The sequence below is a fragment of the Procambarus clarkii genome, chromosome 80, assembly GCF_040958095.1.
Source record: "Procambarus clarkii isolate CNS0578487 chromosome 80, FALCON_Pclarkii_2.0, whole genome shotgun sequence".
Classification (NCBI taxonomy): Eukaryota; Metazoa; Arthropoda; class Malacostraca; order Decapoda; family Cambaridae; genus Procambarus; species Procambarus clarkii.
Genome location: NC_091229.1, coordinates 17109100 through 17130502, shown reverse-complemented (window position 1 = coordinate 17130502; position 21403 = coordinate 17109100). Strand labels below are relative to the sequence as shown.

General features: G+C 38.9%; 2 protein-coding genes across 2 annotated transcripts; both read right to left on the bottom strand.

The window, feature by feature from the left end:
- Positions 1–6194: 6194 nt before the first annotated feature.
- LOC123746380 (ctenidin-3-like) lies at positions 6195–7955 on the bottom strand. The gene is made up of 2 exons (XM_045727885.2): positions 7921–7955; positions 6195–6885 (listed from the first exon to the last, which is right to left on the bottom strand). The coding sequence occupies exons 1-2, from the start codon at positions 7930–7932 to the stop codon at positions 6274–6276; spliced, it is 624 nt and encodes a 207-aa protein (XP_045583841.2). The 5' UTR covers positions 7933–7955; the 3' UTR covers positions 6195–6273.
- A 9582-nt stretch (positions 7956–17537) lies between these two features.
- LOC138357770 (ctenidin-3-like) lies at positions 17538–19252 on the bottom strand. The gene is made up of 2 exons (XM_069314816.1): positions 19227–19252; positions 17538–18191 (listed from the first exon to the last, which is right to left on the bottom strand). Exons 1-2 carry the CDS (start codon positions 19236–19238, stop codon positions 17616–17618), a joined length of 588 nt encoding a protein of 195 aa, XP_069170917.1. The 5' UTR covers positions 19239–19252; the 3' UTR covers positions 17538–17615.
- Positions 19253–21403: the final 2151 nt, after the last annotated feature.

The window sequence follows — 21403 nt, the reverse complement described above, 5'->3', positions numbered from 1 at the left end:
AGAGCTGATGGAGAGTGAAGAAGAGTGGGGATAGGGAAATATAAGAGTAGTTGGAGATTGAGAGAGATTCCCCAGTGATGAGAAAAATGGATAGTAGGCGAAAAGTGACACATGCGTAGCCGGGAACCCACTCTATTATGATGGTATAAAACAATGATACGGTTAAATGTATCACCTCGTAAGACAAAATTAAAATAGTATTTTAACAACATCAGGGGATCTAGACAAATGATAGAAATTACGTTTCATTTTTTGGCTTTGACTTATGACTATGGTACTGTCGATGACGCTCAGGGACATGAATGGGTTGGCTTATATAAGAATTATACACACTGGAAACGTGTGCACTTCGGCCTTAATTACATGCTTATTTCTTAAAATATAACTATGTTGACTGTTGGTTATCCTCAAGCTGACTTGGGTTTCTAACAATTAAAGCAATGTTAAACGGAATAGCCATTTAATGTTAAATTCCACGTTTGAAGTAGGTGATTGCTGTATTTTTGTTTTACAAAACACCAGATAAAACACATGTTAGTTTAGTCATATATTATGCACCCCATACTGCGTTCTCCTATTGTTGTCGCCTTGGCCGCCGTCTGCTTGGTGGACACAAGCGCTGCTCCTGCCCCAGAGGCTAAGCCCGGTTACCTTGGTGGCTTCGGAGGTTTTGGAGGTTTCGGTCGAGGCTTCGGGTTAGGATACCGAGGATATAGAGGCTACGGGGACATCTATCGCGGAAATATGTGCGCTGAGCCCTGAAGCTAATTCAGGTTACTTAGGTTACTTTGGCGACTTCAGGAGAAGATTTGAAGGCTACGGATACTATAACTAAATATCAGATATTGTCAGCTGAGTCTTACTTTTTGTTTTCTGTGACTATCAATATATAGACAATAAAAACATATCGAGCTAAGACATTGTTTATACTATTATTAGAGTTTATATTCGTTGATGTAATATTAAAATATTATAACATATATGGGACAATGTCTGTCCAAAGTAGGAGGCTAAAAACTTGGAACTAGCCTCACCCAACTTTTACACATGAAGCATGTGGGGAATGGAAGTGGCATAGGCCAATCGGGGTCAGCTCAAGTGCTACACTAAAGGAAACATTGGCATCAAACCAACCAACCCTATCTTGGTCGCTCACCAAGCGTTTCACAAGCACTTTGTCCTGAGTTCGTATCCTGGCCGGGAAGGATTTACTGGGCGTCAATCCTTAACTGTAGCTATTGTTTCACTCTAACAGTAAAATGGGTACTTGGTTGTTAAACGATTTTTCGCGTTGTCTTATTCAAGGGAACTTAGTATTAAGGACGTGCCCGAAACACTACGCGTAATAGTGGCTGTACATGAATGTAAGAACTCTTGTACAAATAAAAAATAAATAAATAAATAAATAAAAATCTGCAGTTTTAATGAAGCAAATTCTGAAATACTGGTTGGTGTTTCCGTTGATTTATTATCACTTTATATCGGTGTTGTCAAAACTATGTGGTCCAAACACTCAGGTTGGGTTACCGTTACTTGTGGCAGGTGGTTACAGGTGACGGGTCTTCCAATCCTGAGCACTCCAGGTGCAAAATCTGTGAGCAGGAACTGCCGCATGGTCTCACACACTTCATCACCAAATGCCCAGTTATTAGATCATTCAGACCCGTTGGCATGAGGTACATAGAGCTATGCAATTACTTTATTCACTCTCATGTTCTCGAAGATATCCTCATAGTGCACCCAAAATTTGCCAGTGCAGGTTACTGAACATTTGGCCCTGAATGACTAACCATCTTGCGAGATGTGGACTTTCAGTATCACTGCTACCTGATTCACTCTTGTGTTCATGATATCCTCATAATAAACCCAGAGTCTGTCAGTGCAGACTACTTTTTATATGCCTCTGTATGACTAACCTATCCTGTGTGAAGGGGATTTTTTAGCATCACGTAGCTAGCGTTTTGACACTGTACTCCACTTCATATAGTCTAGGATAGCTGCACAAATGCAGATGCACCTAATGCATTAATAAAAAGCTTCCTTACCTAGTTTTTTGACACACTGTACTCCCCTTCATATAGTCTAGGGTAGCTGCACAAATGCAGATGTTCCTAATGTATTAATAATAATAAAAATACCTTATTCATTCATGCGTTTTCGAGGATACCCTGCATCCATAGTTTGCCATTGAAGACTACTGATCACATAGCCTTGTATGACTAAATCACCTTGTGTGATGGGGATTTTTAGCATCCCGTAAGTAGGTATTGACACACTTTATACTCCCCCTTTATATAGTCTAGAGTAGCTGCATAAATACAGATGTGTTAACTAAAAAAACATTTCTTCATCGTTGGCTCAGTCCAGTTGTCAACAGGATGCACTGTAACAGCCTTTAGGGTTTACAAAAACAATATTTGCACACAGACTATCTGAGTCAGGTTAAACAACTGGCTGAACTTTAAACAAACAACTAGCTGCACAGAAAGTAGCTACTAGTGCAGTAAAAAACACAGTAGGAGGAATAATTTTCTGTGATTCAAAGTCTGCTCTTCAAGCATTTGAAAAGTTTTCTTGCAAGTTCGACAGCAAGAACATCATAATAACAATTATAAACAATCTAATCGCTGCACATAATGAATGTTTTAGAATCTTATTTGTATGGATAGCATCTTACATAAATATTACTCATCATAATGGCATTGACATCCCCTCATAATATATTAAAAATTTTCTGGTGCAGGCTGCTGGTCACTTGGCCCTGTATGTCTAACCACGCTCTGCGATGGGGATTTTTTTTTAGCATCCTGTAGCTAGCTCTTAACACACTATGTACCCCTTTCATATAGTCTAGGGTAGCTGCACAAATGCAGATGCACCTAATATGCCAATAAATCCTAAACTGGTCTGTTCTGTGCTTGACTCCCTTTTCTCTCATGTGCTGCCTCTGACGACGTCCTCAAGTGGAAAGAAAGAGCTCAGGTCATTTAATTTTTCTTTTGTAGTGTTTCGAAGCTACTAAGAATATATTACACTCCCTAACTCCCAACGCGTAAATAATGAGGAACTCGCCACTACTTTAGTATTCTTGCCCATAGTCATAAACAAACTTTATTGACAAAATTTAGGATAGAGCTGCGCATACATTGAAAAACAAACTTAATAACTGAAGTTATACTGTTTATCCACTTCACTTCAACTCCCTCCCTAAAGCAAACTATCAAACTAGAGATACGATATATAACTATATAGCAGCTTTAACGCTTTTATTAGCAAAAATTATGAAAAAATGCATTTTGGAAACTGACGACCAAAATACACTGTCATTTCAGCATTTCAAAATATTAAAAAATTGAACCCGTACATTGATACTGAAAATTACAGACAAAAATGCAGTTTGAGCTTACAGAATTTAAAGAAGACTCACTTGCGGTTACTTACCTTGCGGTTATCTTGCGATGATTTCGGGGGGTCAACATCAGTGCGGCCCGGTCCCCGACCAGACCTCCAGGTTGCTGGAGGCTTATTAAAGATTAAACTGTACTCTGAAAGATTTTCGCCATAAGTCTATACTAAGTTCGTCTGGTCGTGTAGAAATAAATAATTTTTACTGTATACAACTTTTTAATTGATGGTGGATTATGTTAGTAAAAGAACAGTGGCATTCTATTTCTGCAATACTCTGAATGAAATATATATTTTCACCGGAAATGTGCAATCAATCAATCTTACTTGCTGAACCTTCCCCCAGTTGCTAAACCTGGTTTCTTAGGTGGATTCAGAGGTTTTAAGGGAGAATATGGAGGACTTGGTGGTGCATATGGATGTTGCGGAGGTTACGTCCGTGGAAAGAGGAGCCTGAAGCTAATCTAGGTTACCCAGGCGACTTCGGAGACTTTGGCCGAGGATTTGGATTAGGATATGGAGGCTTTGGAGGTTACATATATACTTTGGTTGAATATCAACAATTGTCAGCTGACTGTTCTTTTATTTACTATAACAGAGATTTAATCGTGCAATATATATATATATATATATATATATATATATATATATATATATATATATATATATATATAAATATATATATATATATATATATATATATATATATATATATATATATATATATAAATATATATATATATATATATATATATATATATATATATATATATATATATATATATATATATATATATATATATATATATATATATATATATATGTCGTACCTAGTAGCCAGAACTCACTTCTCAGCCTACTATGCAAGGCCCGATTTGCCTAATAAGCCAAGTTTTACTGAATTAATATATTTTCTCTATTTTTTTTCTTATGAAATGATAAAGCTACCCATTTCATTATGTATGAGGTCAATTTTTTTTTTATTGGAGTTAAAGTTAACGTAGATATATGACCGAACCTAACCAACCCTACCTAACCTAACCTATAAACATAGGTTAGGTTAGGTTAGGTAGCCAAAAACGTTAGGTTAGCTTAGGTTAGGTAGGTTAGGTTGTCGAAAAAACATTAATTCATGAAAACTAGGCTTATTAGGCAAATCGGGCCTTGCATAGTAGGCTGAGAAGTGAGTTCTGGCTACTAGGTACGACATATATATATATATATATATATATATATATATATATATATATATATATATATATATATATACATATTTTAAAACCTAGAAGGGGTACCACCTCTGGTGCATATGTATATATATATATATATATATATATATATATATATATATATATATATATATATATATATATATATATATATATATGCACCAGAAGTTATTATGTATGAACCTCAATACGACTCTGGCAGTGTTGGTGAATATCGTTATAAAATATAGGTCATTGTACTGTTTACAAGATGATTATAACCCTCAAAGTTAAAGTAAGCCTAAAATAACATATCTTTTGTTATTCTCCACTCCTGTTGTAGTGTTGGTAATCTCTACGCCTGCAGTCATCTGATAATTTTCACGCCTGCAGTAATGTTGAAAGTCTCCACGCCTGCAGTAATGTTAATAATCTCCATGCCAGCAGTAATCTTGATAATCTCCACGCCAGCAGTAATCTTGATAATCTCCTCGCCAGAAGTCATATAATAATCTCCACGCCAGGAGTCATATAATAATCTCCACGCCAGGAGTCATATAATAATCTCCACGCCAGGAGTCATATAATAATCTCCACGCCAGAAGTCATATAATAATCTCCACGCCAGAAGTCATATAATAATCTCCACGCATGCAGTCATTTAATAATCTCAACGGTTGCAGTAATGTTTATAACCTCCACGGCTGTAGTAATGTTGATAATCTACACGTCTGCAGGCATGTTAGCATTAAACACAGCAGAGACGCACGAGCCTGTATAAAAATCGAACTATCAAAGGAACCTGTTAACCAAGTTGCGAGGAATCCCAACACATGATTGCACCAACTCTGTCAAATTTAGAACAGAATTTTATCCAGAAATGAGAACTTGGAGAGGGTGGCTTTAGTAGAAGTGGGAAGGAAAACAAAGGGGGGGGGGGGGTTAAAAGTGGAGGGGTTGAATAAGAAGGAGAAGTGAAAGAGGTGTGGAAATTGGTGGAAAGGGGTTGAGAGGGGAGGACATGTTGGAGGGTGCAGAGGCGGCGAGACGAGAAAGGTGGAGTGAGGGGAGGAATGGGGAAGACGATGATTTTTTTTGAGTGGGGGACGGGTAAACGCCAAGATGGTAAGAGGGGAAAGAGGGATGAGAGAGAGGGTAGGAGTAGAGAGATGAGAAAGAAGAAAAGAGAGAGACCCAGGCCATGCCGAGTGCCCCTTAATAATTCATGTTTAATTTTATACTGGTAAATTTCCTTATCAACTTATGCATAGCACAATTACCAATATTTTATAATGATGTACCATCAATAGCACAGGAGTCGTGTTGAGGTTTACACACTTCAAACCCACTAATTTGTAGTCATACAAGCAAGACTAAACAGTCCTTTGACATATTTTGGCCATAAATCTATACTGAGTTCGTCTGGTCGTATAGAAATAATTTTTACACTATACAATTTTTTAATTGATTGTGGATTACGTAAGTAAAAGAACAGCGGCAAACTATTTTTGCAATACTATCAATGAAAAATAAATTTTAACCGGAAATACGCAATGGAGGATCGAAATAAAATTCATGGGAGAAAATTTGTCGTCTTTTAATTTATATATTTTACATTTTAAATCTCAATCACAGTAAGTCAGCAGACAGTTGCTGATGTTCAACCATAGTATCCATAGCCTCCGTAGCCCCCGTAGCCTCCGTAGCCCCCTCCAAAGCCTCCGCCGAAGCGTCCAAAGCCGCCAAGGTAACCGGGATTAGCTTCAGGCTTAGCGCTCCTCTTTCCACGATAGAAGCCTCCGTGTCCTCCATAACCTCCACCATAGCCTCCATAACCTCCACCATAGCCTCCATATCCTCCCCCGAAGCCTCCAAAACCTCTGAAGCCGCCTAGGTAACCAGGCTCAGCTTCAGGCTCAGCAACAGGCTCAGCGCTCCTCTTTCCACGATAGAAGCCTCCGTATCCTCCATAACCTCCACCATAGCCTCCATAACCTCCACCATAGCCTCCATATCCTCCACCGAAGCCTCCAAAGCCTCTGAAGCCACCTAGATAACCGGGCTCAGCTTCCGGCTTAGCTTCAGGTTCAGCGCTCCTCTTTCCACGATAGAAGCCTCCGTATCCTCCATAACCTCCACCGAAGCCGCCGTATCCTCCCCCAAAGCCTCCGAAACCACGACCGAATCCCCCTAAGTAGCCAGGCTCAGCAACTGGGGAAGGCTCAGCGCTTGTGGCCACAAAGCAGGAGGTGGCCAGGGCGGCAACAATCACCTGTAAGATCAACACAAACATTACTTCAATGAGATTACACGTAAATTGAGGGAAGCTTAAAATATTTTCAGTTACAACATGTAGAATTTTATATTCAGTAATTATATATAATTCAAACAACTAAACGATTGCCTTCAAAATCAATAGCGAAAAGATAACTAAACACAGGAAACAAGAGATGGGTATTCCTATATATACCAAACTAAACTTCACATTAAACGCTCCAGCTATGCCCCGTCTGTTATGTTTTCCGGAAATATGTCCCATAAATCAAGAATCCCTATTTCCGAACCAATGTTTACCGGAGAAGCGTTGGAGGCAGCACTTCTGGACCATTGCCATAGTGCTTGGGGGGCAATGCGTGAAACCCAGATTGGGCTTCAGCGGAAGCCTCAGGACATCTAGAGGATTCAGTTGAATCCCACATTGCACGGTTTTTGTCAGTGTCGTGGTGTAGTGGTCTATGGCGGGTGCTATGCGGTCTAGTGCATAGGGGTTTAGAGGAGTTTCAAGTGTACGGGTGGCATATTACTGACTCTTCCTGTAATGAATTCTGATCTACTTTCTTGTAATATTTTAAACATTATTACATCGATTTCTTAGCTTAAAAATCCAAACTAATCATGACTCCCAGATGTCTACTCATTCAGATTTGGCAATATCAACACTGTTCAGTTGGTATCTGGTAACTAACTTATCGTTGTCCATGTCTATAACCCTAAAATACTGTGACTAGATGTACTGGTAAGGATATATTTATAAATACAATCAGCAAATAGCATATAAGAGAACAATATAACTTTTAATAGTAAATGTATGATACTACGTCTAAGAGGCTTAAGAAGAAGAAAGTGTTGTGCCATAGACATTTTTACATCTGGAGGGTAGTTAAGGTCACGACAATAGCTTTAACAACATAGCAACTATTTGCTCAACATTGTCCATGACCAAAGTAAGCTCCCAGTGTATGTATAACAAGGAGCAGGGTACACTTGTCGGTGTACATGTATCTCGTAGGACGGGTGTATAACTCACCAGGGACGTCATGACTGTGGGGTGACTGTCGGCTGACTGTGTCCAGCTGGAGCCAACGCGTCCTTTTATACCGCTCAGTGAAGGTCAACAGTTTCCAGTGTGATTGTTCCAAAATTAAACATTTATTTATATTCCATACGGAAGCCTCACTTTACCTACAGTACTCACATGCTCGTTCATCTACACCCAGCGTCACCCACAGTGCTCACCCGCCCACTCACATGCAGCGTCATACACATACTAACACCCAGCGTCACCCACAGTACTCATCTACCCACACCCAACGTCGCCCACCGTTCTCACTCACCCACAACCAGCGTCACCCACAGAACTCATCCATCCACACCCAGCGCCACCCACAATACTCACTAACCTACATTAATCACCCATCCACTTATTCACGCCATTCTTCTTCCACCCACTCATATACACACTAAATCACTCGCAGTTCTCACCCACCGTCACTTACAGCACTCATTCATCCACACCCAGAGTACTCACCCACGCCCTGCTTCACCCACAGTTCTCATCGACTCATGGTACTCGCCCACTCTTACATCCACATCCAGCGTTTCCCCTAAAATAATAGAAAAGAGGATAGACAACATTTTCAGTAAATATAACTTTACCAAAATAATTAGAATTCATAACAGAAGTGATTAAAAGAAAAATAACAATTATGAAATATGTATTGTAATGTTAATTCCAAAGTAATTTCCCATATATTATTAAACCGAAGTCAAGAGAAAATGTAGCAGAAAATGAAGAATAAATATGTGGTATCTGGAATATACAGTCCTATTTATTTGAAAGGTCCCAAGTTTAATTGTACCACTTCACAAGTGGTTCAGGTACAATCTACCAGTACAGCATACCAAGAGACCATGTCTAGCAGTATAGCGTCCCAATTGATATATCTATCTGTAAAACGTACCGAGTGTCTGTATCTAGCTGCATAACTTCCCAAGTTTCTGTATCCAGCAGCATAACGTACTTAGTGCCTTTATTTAGCAGCATAACGTCCCGAGCTCATGTATTCAGCAATACAGCGTCCCAAGATTTTGAGAAAATAAATTAACGAATAAATGTTTGAAATAAGGGTGATAATAAAAAATAAATAAATGAAGAAGTGTTAGTATTAACACATCTACAGTTTTTCTTCAGGTTTACTAGGTAACCTCATTTGGTATGTAGTTCAATTTCAGGCACCGTATTAGAGAATGGACATATTCTTTACGAAGTTTACAGAGAACGGCGACAAAGTTAATCTCGGACCAGTAAAACTCCTTTATGAGAGAGATGTGAAAGCTTACATTATCTGGAAATACAAAAATTAACAGGTGACATGACTGACGTATGCAAATGGATAAAGGAACATAACCGGGGAACCTTAGGAATAATTTATAAATTTTCAAGTTTAGATTAAAAAAAAACTGGGTGTGGAAATATAATTTGAATCCCTAGAATGGTTCAAACGAAGGTTGGACCTAACTGACATAGCTAATATTCCTTTTACAGCTTCGTTTACTTCTATGTTCTTATCGATTTATCTTAATGATATCATTGAGATAAATACTTATTTGTTTGTCCTATATATAACATCTTTACAAATCTACTTCCTATAATTGATCGATTTAAGCCACATTAAATTTAAGCACACTCTAATAGAAGTAATTTTTGTGTTTATCCAATAAGTGAGTTGTTGCCCCCATACTGCTTTGTGTACACAAGCGCTGAGCCTTCCTTACTTGCTGAGCTTTCCCCAGTTGCTAAACCTAGTTACTTAGGTGGATTCGGAGGCTTTTGGGGAGAATATGGAGGCTTTGGTCGTGGCATGGTTTTGTGGAGGCTACTTCCACGGAAAGAGAAGCCTGAAGCTATTCCAGGTTATCTAAGCGGATTAGAGGCCTCAGTCAAGGTTTTGGAGGGTTTTGGAGATGGTATAGAAGCTATGGAGGTTTCAGGGAGGATATGGAGGCTTCGGAGGCTTCTATCGTGGAAAGAGGAGCTCTGAACATAAAGCTAATTCAGGTTACCTAGGCGGTTTTAGAGGCTTCGGCCGAGGCTTTGGATTAGGATATGGAGGCTTTGGAGGTTGTAGATACATTGGTTGAATATCAACAATTGTCAGCTGACTTTATTTTTTATTTACTATAACAGAAATTTAATCGTGCAAAATTATACGTATCCGTAGCACACAAACTTCCACACGTGATTTTCCTTTCGACCCTCAGTGTATTTTCGCTAAAATATATTATATTGATCACTAAATTATATTATGGAACCACTAATTCACTGAAAGTTTTGAAATTCGATGTAGGATTTGTCCGTTTTTCTAATACATAAACAATTTAAAAAATTGCATTCAGTTAAAATAATTCATTTATATGCAACCATAATTTATTTATATGCAACCAGACGACTATATCTTGGTATAGATTATGACTTTTTTTTCACCCAGAGTACTGTACTTTTACCTGAATGGCTTCACGGCCAAGAGAAGTTATTTTGTATGAACATTAATACGACTCTGGCACTGTTGGTGAGTATCGTTTGTAAAATATAGGTCATTGTACTGTTTATAAGATGATTATATCTTTCAAAGTTAAAGTAAGCCTAGAATAACATATCTTTTGTTAATCTTCACTCTGGTAGTAATGTTGGTAATCTCTACGCCTGTAGTCATCTGATAATCTTCACGCCTCCAGTAATTTTAATATTCTCCACGCCTCCAGTAATTTTAATATTCTCCACGCCCGTAGTAATGTTCATAGGCTCAACGCCTGCATTCATTTGATAACCTACACGCCAGGAGTTATTGAATAACCTCCACGCCTGCATTCATTTGATAACCTACACGCCAGGAGTTATTGAATAACCTCCACGCCTGCATTCATTTGATAACCTACACGCCAAGAGATATTGAATAATCTCCACGTCTGCATTCATTTAATAATCTCTACGCCAGGAGTCATTTCATCATTTCCACACCACCAGTCATTTAATAATCTCCACGCCTGCAGTAATGTTGATAATATCCATGGTTGCAGTAATGTTTATAATCTCCATGCTTGCAGTAATGTTGATAATCTACACGTCTGCAGGCATGTCGATAATCTCCAATTAATCTCGTGGGTATGTGGAGATTAACGTCATTATTTATATAATAAACATTGGTTCTCCGTATTCGTAAACAAGGAAGCCTGTTTGGTTTATGAAGCTCTCAGTTGACCAACTTCTGATCTTCCCCCGGACACAACCAACAACATTTACCTAACTCCCTGATACCTGTTTACTGTTAGGGGAACAAAGGCATCAGGCGAAGAGAAACGTTACCCAAACTGTTTTCTCCTGCAATGCAAATTGAACCCGCAACCTCTCGTGTGTGGTCCATTTAAACTTACTACTATGCTATATTAGAGATCATTATTATTATATTAAGATGTCTGGCGACATTACTGTGATATTTTAATCGATATATTTTCGTTCGTAGTTCAGTTATAATAGCACCAAGTGAAATGTTCATCTCCAATGTTCACGTGGGAGTTACTTATATATGGATAGGTTGTGTTATGTTATGTTAGGTTAGCTTGTGTTAGGTCAGGTTAGGTTAGGTTTAGTTTCGTTAGGTTCAGTTAAGTTAGATTATATGTGGTTAGGTCAAGTTAGTTTTGATAATGACTCAACTCGTCCTGTTTAACTTGTGTAATACTTGGATATGAAAGCCTAGCTTAGGCTAGGCTAGGTTAGGTTAAGGTAGATTAGGTTTAGGAAATATAAGCTCATCCCTCTTAAGTTATGTAATGTTAAGATATTCTAAGCAAGGTTAGTTTATGCTAATTTTGGTAAGGTTTAAGAAAGATTAAGCTTTTCCTGCTTAAGTTATGTATTATTAGAACAGGTGTAAGGTAAGCAAGGTCAGGTTACTTTAAGATAAATTAATTTTAAGGAAGACATAGCTCGTCCAACCTAAGTCATTAAGTTATCATAATCTAGGTTCGTCTTGGTTATGTTAAACATTTAAAACTATTCAGCTGTATATCGAACTTCACATTTATTTCCAAGAAAGTGACTAAGCAAAGTAAAGTTTTCCATCTATATCTAATTCATTTTGTTGTGTCCCAAATGGATGTGAATAAATTAGGATCTCTCCCAAAGTATGAACCCGTTTGAAGCGTTTCTCTGTGTGTATGAATAGGCTGAGTACATGATGGTGTCACATTATGTCTCATCTGTCTACCATTCCCGCTTCCATACCCAGCCCATTCATACACATTTCTCAGGTTCAGTAACTATACCTTATAACGTTACACTTGTCAGCATTAAACACAGTAGAGACGCACGAGCCTGAATAAAAATCGAACTATTAAAGTAACCTGTTAACCAAGTTCCGAGGAATCCCAACCCAAGATTGTACCAACTCTGTCAAATTTAGTGCAGAATTTTATCCAGAAACGAGAACTTGGAGAAGGTTGCTTTAGTAGAAGTGGGAAGGAAAAAAAAGGGAGGGTTAAAAGTTGAGGGGTTGAATAAGAAGGAGAGGTTAAAGAGGTGGAAATTGGTGGAAAGGGGTTGAGAGGGGAGGACAGAAGGGAGGGTTCAGAGGGGGCGAGAGGAGAAAGGTGGAGAGAGGGGGGAAAGGGGAAGACGATGATTTTTTTTTGTTGGGGGAGGGGGGGGGGGTAAACGAGAAAAAGGCGAGAGGGTGAAGAGGGATGAGAGAGGGGGGTAGGAGTAGAGAGACCCAGGCAATGCCGAGTGCCCCTTAATAATTCATGTTTAGTTTTCCACCGGTAAATTTCCTTATCAACAATATTCATAGCATAATGACCAATATTTTATAGTGATATACCACCAATAGCACAGGAGTCCTTTTGAGGTTTACATAAGTCAACCCACTAATTTGTAGTCATACAAGCAAGACTAAACAATCCTTTGACAGATTATGGCCATAAATCAATACTGACTTCGTATGGTCGTGTAGAAATAATTTTTACATGATACAACTTTTTAATTGATGGTGGATTACCTAAGTAATAGAACAGCAGCAAACTATTTCTGCAATGCTATCAACGAAAAATATATCTTAACCGGAAATACGCAATGGAGGATCGAAATAAAATTCATGGGAGAAAATTTGTCGTCTATTGATTTATATATTTTACCTTTTAAATCTCAATCATCTACATCTACGTTAAATCTACAAGTACACCATCCCAAGAGTCTATATCTAGCAGTATAACATCCCAATAAATATATCTGTCTGCAAAAAGTACTGAGCGCCTTTATCCAGCAGCATAACATCCCAAGTTTCTATATTCAACAGTAGAGCGTACCAAGTCAGAGGGAGCCTCGTATCCTGGTGGATAGCGCGCAGGACTCGTAATTCTGTGGCGCGGGTTCGATTCCCGCACGAGGCAGAAACAAATGAGCAAGGTTTTTTCACCCTGAATGCCCCTGTTACCTAGCAGTAAATAGGTACCTGGGAGTTAGTCAGCTGTCACGGGCTGCTTCCTGGGAGTGGAGGCCTGGTCGAGGACCGGGCCGCGGGGACACTAAAGCCCCGAAATCATCTCAAGATAACCTCAAGATAAGTGTCAGAATCCAAGAGTACAGCATCCTAAATATCTGTATCCACCGGTACAGCGTCCCATGATTTTGGGAAAATAAATAAAGGTATAAATGTTTGAAATAAGGCTAATAATAGAAAAATATAACAAGAGGTGTAAGTATTAACACATGTACAGTTTTTATTCAGGTTAACTAGGTTTATTCCTTATTTTGTATGTAATTCAATTTCACGCACCGTATTATAGAATGGACACATTCTTTACAAAGATTGGCGACATACGTAATCCCGGAACTGTAAAACTCTTATGAGAGAGATTTGAAAGCTTATATTCCCGAGAGAGGCAAAAAGTAACAGGTGACGTGGCTGACGTATGTAAATACATACGTCAGCCACAAATGAAGGAACATAAAAGGGGGAACCTTAGTAATGACATATAAGTTGTGCAACTTTAGATTGAAAAAAGACCTGGGTTTGGGAATTGAATTTGGATCTCTTGAATGGTTCAAGCGTAGGTTGGACGTGACTGGCATGGGCTAATAGGCCTTCTGCAGTTTCATTTACTTCTATGTCCTTATCGTTTTATCTTAAATATATAATTGAGATGAATAATTATTTGTTTGACCTATATATAACTTCTTTATTTATAAATCTACTTCATATAATTGATCGATTTTAAGCCATTAAATTCAAGCATACTCTCATAGAAGTAATTTTTGTGTTTATCCAATAGGTGATTGTTATCGCTTACTGCTTGGTGTACACAAGAGCTGAGAGTTCCACACTTGCTGAGCCTTTTCCAGTTGCTAAGCCTAGTTACTTAGGTGGATTCGGAAGTCTTAGGGGAGGATCTGGAGGTTTTGATGGTGGATATGGAGATTGCGGAGACTATTACCGAGTAAATAGGAGCCTGAAGCTAATCCAGGTTATGTACGTGGTTTCGGAGGCTTCGGTAGAGGTTATGGAAGCGTTAGAGGTTTCTGGGGACGGTATTGCGGCTTCGGAGGTGGATATGGAGGCTTCAGGGGCTTCTATCGTGGAAAGAGGAGCGTTGAGCCTGAAGATAATCCAGGTTATCTAGGCGACTTTGGCCGAAGCTTTGGATTAGGATATGGAGGCTTCGGAGGTTATAGATACTATGGTTGAACATCAGGAATTGTCAGCTGACTGTCCTTTTTATTTACTATAACAGAGATTTAATCATGCAAAATTATATATATTCATTGCACATAAATTTCACCCGTGATTTTTCTTTGTTCACCTCTGTGTATTTTCGCTAAAAGTATATATTATATTATATTGATCACTAAATTATATTATGGAACCACTAATCTACTGAAAGTTTTAAAATTTGATATAAGATTTCTCAGTTTTTTCTAATACATGAACAATTTAAAAAATTGCATTCAGTAAAAAAGATTCATATATATGTAACCATAGGTTCTTATCTTGGTATAGATTTATGAAAAAAATTGTCACTCAGAGTATTGTGCTCTTACCTGAATGGCTTCAAGGCCAGAAGAAGTTATTTTGTATGAACCTCAATACGACTCTGGCACTGTTGGTGGGTATCGTTATATAATATAGGTCATTGTACTGTTTATATGAGTTTCATATCTTGCAAAGTTAAAGTAAGCTTAAATTAACATATCTTTTGCTAATCTTCACACCTGTAGTAATGTTAGTAATCTCCACGCCTGCAGTAATGGTGATAATCTCCACGCCTTCAATAATGTTAATAATCTCCAAGCCTGCAGTAATCTTGATATTTTCCACCCATGTAGACACATGATAATCTCCACGCCTGCAGTAATGTTGATCTCCACGCCTGCAGTAATGTTTATAATCTCCTTGCCTGAAATCATTTGATAATCTCCACGGCTGCAGTAATGTTTATAATCTCCAAGTCTGCAGATATGTTCACAATCTACAAGTCTGTAGACATGTTGATAATTTCCAATTAATTTCGTGGTTAAGTGGAAATTAATGTCAGCATTTATCACTTAAGCATTGGTTCTCCATTGTCATAAACAAGGAAGCCTGTTTGGTTTATGAAGCTCGCTGTAGACCAACTTCTGATCTTCCTCTGTAGGCAACCAACAACAGTTGTCTAACTCCCTGATACCTGTTTGCTGTTAGGGGGAACAGAGGCATCAAGCGAAGAGAAACGTTACCCAAACTCTTTTCTCTTGCAGTGCAAATTGAACCTGTAACCTCACGTCTGTGGTCCAATTTTACTTACTACTGTGCCATATTACTTATTAATACTATTTTATTAAGATATCTGGCGACATTGATGTGATATTTTTATCGATATATATTTTCGTTCGTATTTCAGTTATCATAACACCAATTGCAATGTTCATCTCCAATGTACACATGGGAGATACTTATATTTGGATTGGTTCTGTTAAGTTAAGTTAGGTTAGCTTGGATTTGGCCAGTTCAGGTTAGGTTTAGTTTCGCTAGGTTCGATTAAATTAGATTATGCTTGGTTAGGTTAAGTTAGATTATGCTTGGTTAGGTTAAGTTAGATTATGCTTGGTTAGGTTAAGTTAGGTTTGAGAATTACTCAGCTCGACCTGTTTAAATTGCGTAATACTGGGATATGGGAGTCTAGCTTAGGCTAGGTTAGGTTAGAATTAAATAATATAAGCTCATCCTTCTTATATTATGTAATGTTTTAGATATACTAAGTTAGGCTAGGTTATGCTATGTTTGGTCAGGTTTAAGAAAGATTAAGTTTTTCCTGCAGAAGTTATGTAATATTAGACTAGGCTTAAGGTAAGCTAGGTTAGGTTACGTTAAGATAACTTAATTTTAAGAAAAGCTTAGCGCGTCCTGCTTAAGTCTTTTTAAGCTAGGATAATTTAGGTTCGTCTTGGATATGTTAAACATTTAAAACTATTCATTGTGTATCAAACTTCACATCTAGTTCCAAGAAAGTGACTTAGCAAAGTAAAGTTTTCCATCTGTATCTACATGATTTTGTTGTGACCCAAATGGATGTGAAGAAATTAGGATCTCACTCAACGTATGAGGCCTGCTAAAGCATTTCTCGGTGTATAAATAGGCTGAGTACATGTTGGCTTCTTGGTATGTATCATCTGTCTACCATTCCCGCTTCCATACCCAGCTCATTCATATACAATTCTCAGGTTCAATACGTATACCATATAATGTTAAACTTGTTATCATTAAACACGGCAGCGACTAACGGGCCTGTAAACAAAAAAAGATTAAAGGAACCTGTTAACCAAATTGCAAAGAATCTCAATCCCAAGACTGAATCAACTCTGATTGTCAAAGTTTGTACGGAATTTTATCCAGAAATGAGAACTTGGAGAGGAGGGTTTTAGCAGAAGTGTGAAGGAAAAGGAAGAGGGGGAGGGAGTCAGAAAGATGGAGGGGGTAGCAGAAGGGGGAGAAGTGAAAAAGGGGGAGGAAATTGGGGGAAAGGGTTGAGAGGGGAGGACAGGAGGGAGGGGACAATGTGTGTGAGAGGAGAAAGGTGGAGAGACTGGAGACAGAAAGAGTAGAGGAAAGGGGAAGAGGAGAATGTTGGGGGGGAGGGAGAAACGAGGAGAAAGGGAGAGGGGGAAGAAGGATGAGAGAGGGCGGAAGGAGTAGAGAGATGAGAGAGAAGAGAGAGAGACCCAGACAAAGCGGAGTGCCCCATAATATTAATTCATGTTAATGTTTATCAGTGGTAGATTTCCTTATCAACTTATACATAACACAATGACACATTTTATAATGATATACCACCAATAGCACTGATTACGTGTTGAGGTTTACACAAGTCAATCCACTAACTTGGGAGTCATATAAACAAGATTAGATAGTAGCCTGACAGATTTTGGCCATAAATCTATAATAAGTTCGTCTGGTCGTGTAGAATTAAATAATTTTTATTGTATACAACTTCTTAATTGATTGTGGATTATGTAAGTAAAAGAACAGTTACATACTATTTCTGCAATACTGTCAATGAAATATATATTTTCACCGGAAATACGCAATGGAGTACCGAAAGAAAATCATGGGAGAAATTTGTCGTCTTTTAATTTATATATTTTACATTTTAAATCTCAATCATAATAAGTCAGCAGACAGTTGCTGATGTTCAGCCATAGTATCCATAGCCCCCATAGCCTCCGTACCCTCCATAGCCCCCTCCAAAACCTCTGCCAAAGCCTCCAATTCCGCCTAGGTAACCAGGCTCAGCGCTCCTCTTTCCACGATAGAAGCCTCCGTATCCTCCATAACCTCCACCATAGCCTCCATATCCTCCCCCGAAGCCTCCAAAGCCTCTGAAGCCGCCTAGGTAACCAGGCTCAGCTTCAGGCTCAGCGCTCCTCTTTCCACGATAGAAGCCTCCGTATCCTCCATAACCTCCACCATAGCCTCCATAACCTCCACCATAGCCTCCATATCCTCCTCCAAAGCCTCTGAAGCCTCCTAGGTAACCGGGCTCAGCTTCAGGCTCAGCAACAGGCTCAGCGCTCCTCTTTCCACGATAGAAGCCTCCGTATCCTCCATAACCTCCACCGAAGCCGCCGTATCCTCCCCCAAAGCCTCCGAAACCACGACCGAATCCCCCTAAGTAGCCAGGCTCAGCAACTGGGGAAGGCTTAGCAACTGGGGAAGGCTCAGCGCTTGTGGCCACCAAGCAGAAAGCGGCCAAGGCGGCAACAATCACCTGTTAGATCAACACAAACATTACTTCAATGTGATTACACGTAAATTGAGGGAAGCTTAAAATATTTTCAGTTACAACAAGTAGAATTTTATATTCAGTAATTATATATAATTCAAACAACTAAACGATTGCCTTCAAAATCAATAGCGAAAAGATAACTAAACACAGGAAACAAGAGATGGGTATTCCTATATATACCTAACTAAACTTCACATTAAACGCTCCAGCTATGCCCCGTCTGTTATGTTTTCCGGAAATATGTTCCATAAATCAAGAATCCCTATTTCCGAACCAATGTTTACCGGAGAAGCGTTGGAGGCAGCACTTCTGGACCATTGCCATAGTGCTTGGGGGGCAATGCGTGAAACCCAGATTGGGCTTCAGCGGAAGCCTCAGGACATCTAGAGGATTCAGTTGAATCCCACATTGCACGGTTTTTGTCAGTGTCGTGGTGTAGTGGTCTATGGCGGGTGCTATGCGGTCTAGTGCATAGGGGTTTAGAGGAGTTTCAAGTGTACGGGTGGCATATTACTGACTCTTCCTGTAATGAATTCTGATCTACTTTCTTGTAATATTTTAAACATTATTACATCGATTTCTTAGCTTAAAAATCCAAACTAATCATGACTCCCAGATGTCTACTCATTCAGATTTGGCAATATCAACACTGTTCAGTTGGTATCTGGTAACTAACTTATCGTTGTCCATGTCTATAACCCTAAAATACTGTGACTAGATGTACTGGTAAGGATATATTTATAAATACAATCAGCAAATAGCATGTAAGAGAACAATATAACTTTTAATAGTAAATGTATGATACTACGTCTAAGAGGCTTAAGAAGAAGAAAGTGTTGTGCCATAGACATTATTACCTCTGGAGGGTAGTTAAGGTCACGACAATAGCTTTAACAACATAGCAACTATTTGCTCAACATTGTCCATGACCAAAGTAAGCTCTCAGTGTATGTATAACGAGGAGCAGGGTACACTTGTCGGTGTAAATGTATCTCGTAGGACGGGTGTATAACTCACCAGGGACGTCATGACTGTGGGGTGACTGTCGGCTGACTGTGTCCAGCTGGAGCCAACGCGTCCTTTTATACCGCTCAGTGAAGGCCAACAGTTTCCAGTGTGATTGTTCCAAAATTAAACATTTATTTATATTCCATACGGAAGCCTCACTTTACCTACAGTACTCACATGCTCGTTCATCTACACCCAGCATCACCCACAGTGCTCACCCGCCCACTCACATGCAGCGTCATACACATACTAACACCCAGCGTCACCCACAGTACTCATCTACCCACACCCAACGTCGCCCACCGTTCTCACTCACCCACAACCAGCGTCACCCACAGAACTCATCCATCCACACCCAGCGCCACCCACAATACTCACTAACCTACATTAATCACCCATCCACTTATTCACGCCATTCTTCTTCCACCCACTCATATACACACTAAATCACTCGCAGTTCTCACCCACCGTCACTTAAAGCACTCATTCATCCACACCCAGAGTACTCACCCACGCCCTGCTTCACCCACAGTTCTCATCGACTCATGGTACTCGCCCACTCTTACATCCACATCCAGTGTTTCCCCTAAAATAATAGAATAGAGGATAGACAACATTTTCAGTAAATATAACTTTACCAAAATAATTAGAATTCATAACAGAAGTGATTAAAAGAAAAATAACAATTATGAAATATGTATTGTAATGTTAATTCCAAAGTAATTTCCCATATATTATTAAACCGAAGTCAAGAGAAAATGTAGCAGAAAATGAAGAATAAATAAGTGGTATCTGGAATATACAGTCCTATTTATTTGAAAGGTCCCAAGTGTAATTGTACAACTTCACAAGTGGTTCAGGTACAATCTACCAGTACAGCATACCAAGAGACCATGTCTAGCAGTATAGCGTCCCAATTGATATATCTATCTGTAAAACGTACCGAGTGTCTGTATCTAGCAGCATAACTTCCCAAGTTTCTGTAGCCAGCAGCATAACGTACTTAGTGCCTATATTTAGCAGCATAACGTCCCGAGCTCATGTATTCAGCAATACAGCGTCCTAAGTGTCAGTATCCAACAATACAGCGTCCCAAGATTTTGAGAAAATAAATTAATGAATAAATGTTTGAAATAAGGGTGATAATAAAAAAAAAAATGAAGAAGTGTTAGTATTAACACATCTACAGTTTTTCTTCAGGTTTACTAGGTAACCTCATTTGGTATGTAATTCAATTTCAGGCACCGTATTAGAGAATGGACATATTCTTTACGAAGTTTACAGAGAACGGCGACAAAGTTAATCTCGGACCAGTAAAACTCCTTTATGAGAGAGATGTGAAAGCTTACATTATCTGGAAATACAAAAATTAACAGGTGACATGACTGACGTATGCAAATGGATAAAGGAACATAACCGGGGAACCTTAGGAATAATTTATAAATTGTCAAGTTTAGATTAAAAAAAAACTGGGTGTGGAAATATAATTTGAATCCCTAGAATGGTTCAAACGAAGGTTGGACCTAACTGACATAGCTAATATTCCTTTTACAGCTTCGTTTACTTCTATGTTCTTATCGATTTATCTTAATGATATCATTGAGATAAATACTTATTTGTTTGTCCTATATATAACATCTTTACAAATCTACTTCCTATAATTGATCGATTTAAGCCACATTAAATTTAAGCACACTCTAATAGAAGTAATTTTTGTGTTTATCCAATAAGTGAGTGTTGCCCCCATACTGCTTTGTGTACACAAGCGCTGAGCCTTCCTTACTTGCTGAGCTTTCCCCAGTTGCTAAACCTAGTTACTTAGGTGGATTCGGAGGCTTTAGGGGAGAATATGGAGGCTTTGGTCGTGGCATGGTTTTGTGGAGGCTACTTCCGCGGAAAGAGAAGCCTGAAGCTATTCCAGGTTATCTAAGCGGTTTAGAGGCCTCAGTCAAGGTTTTGGAGGGTTTTGGAGATGGTATAGAAGCTATGGAGGTTTCAGGGAGGATATGAAGGCTTCTATCCTGGAAAGAGGAGCTCTGAACATAAAGCTAATCCAGGTTACCTAGGCGGTTTTGGAGGCTTCGGCCGAGGCTTTGGATTAGGATATGGAGGCTTTGGAGGTTGTAGATACATTGGTTGAATATCAACAATTGTCAGCTGACTTTATTTTTTATTTACTATAACAG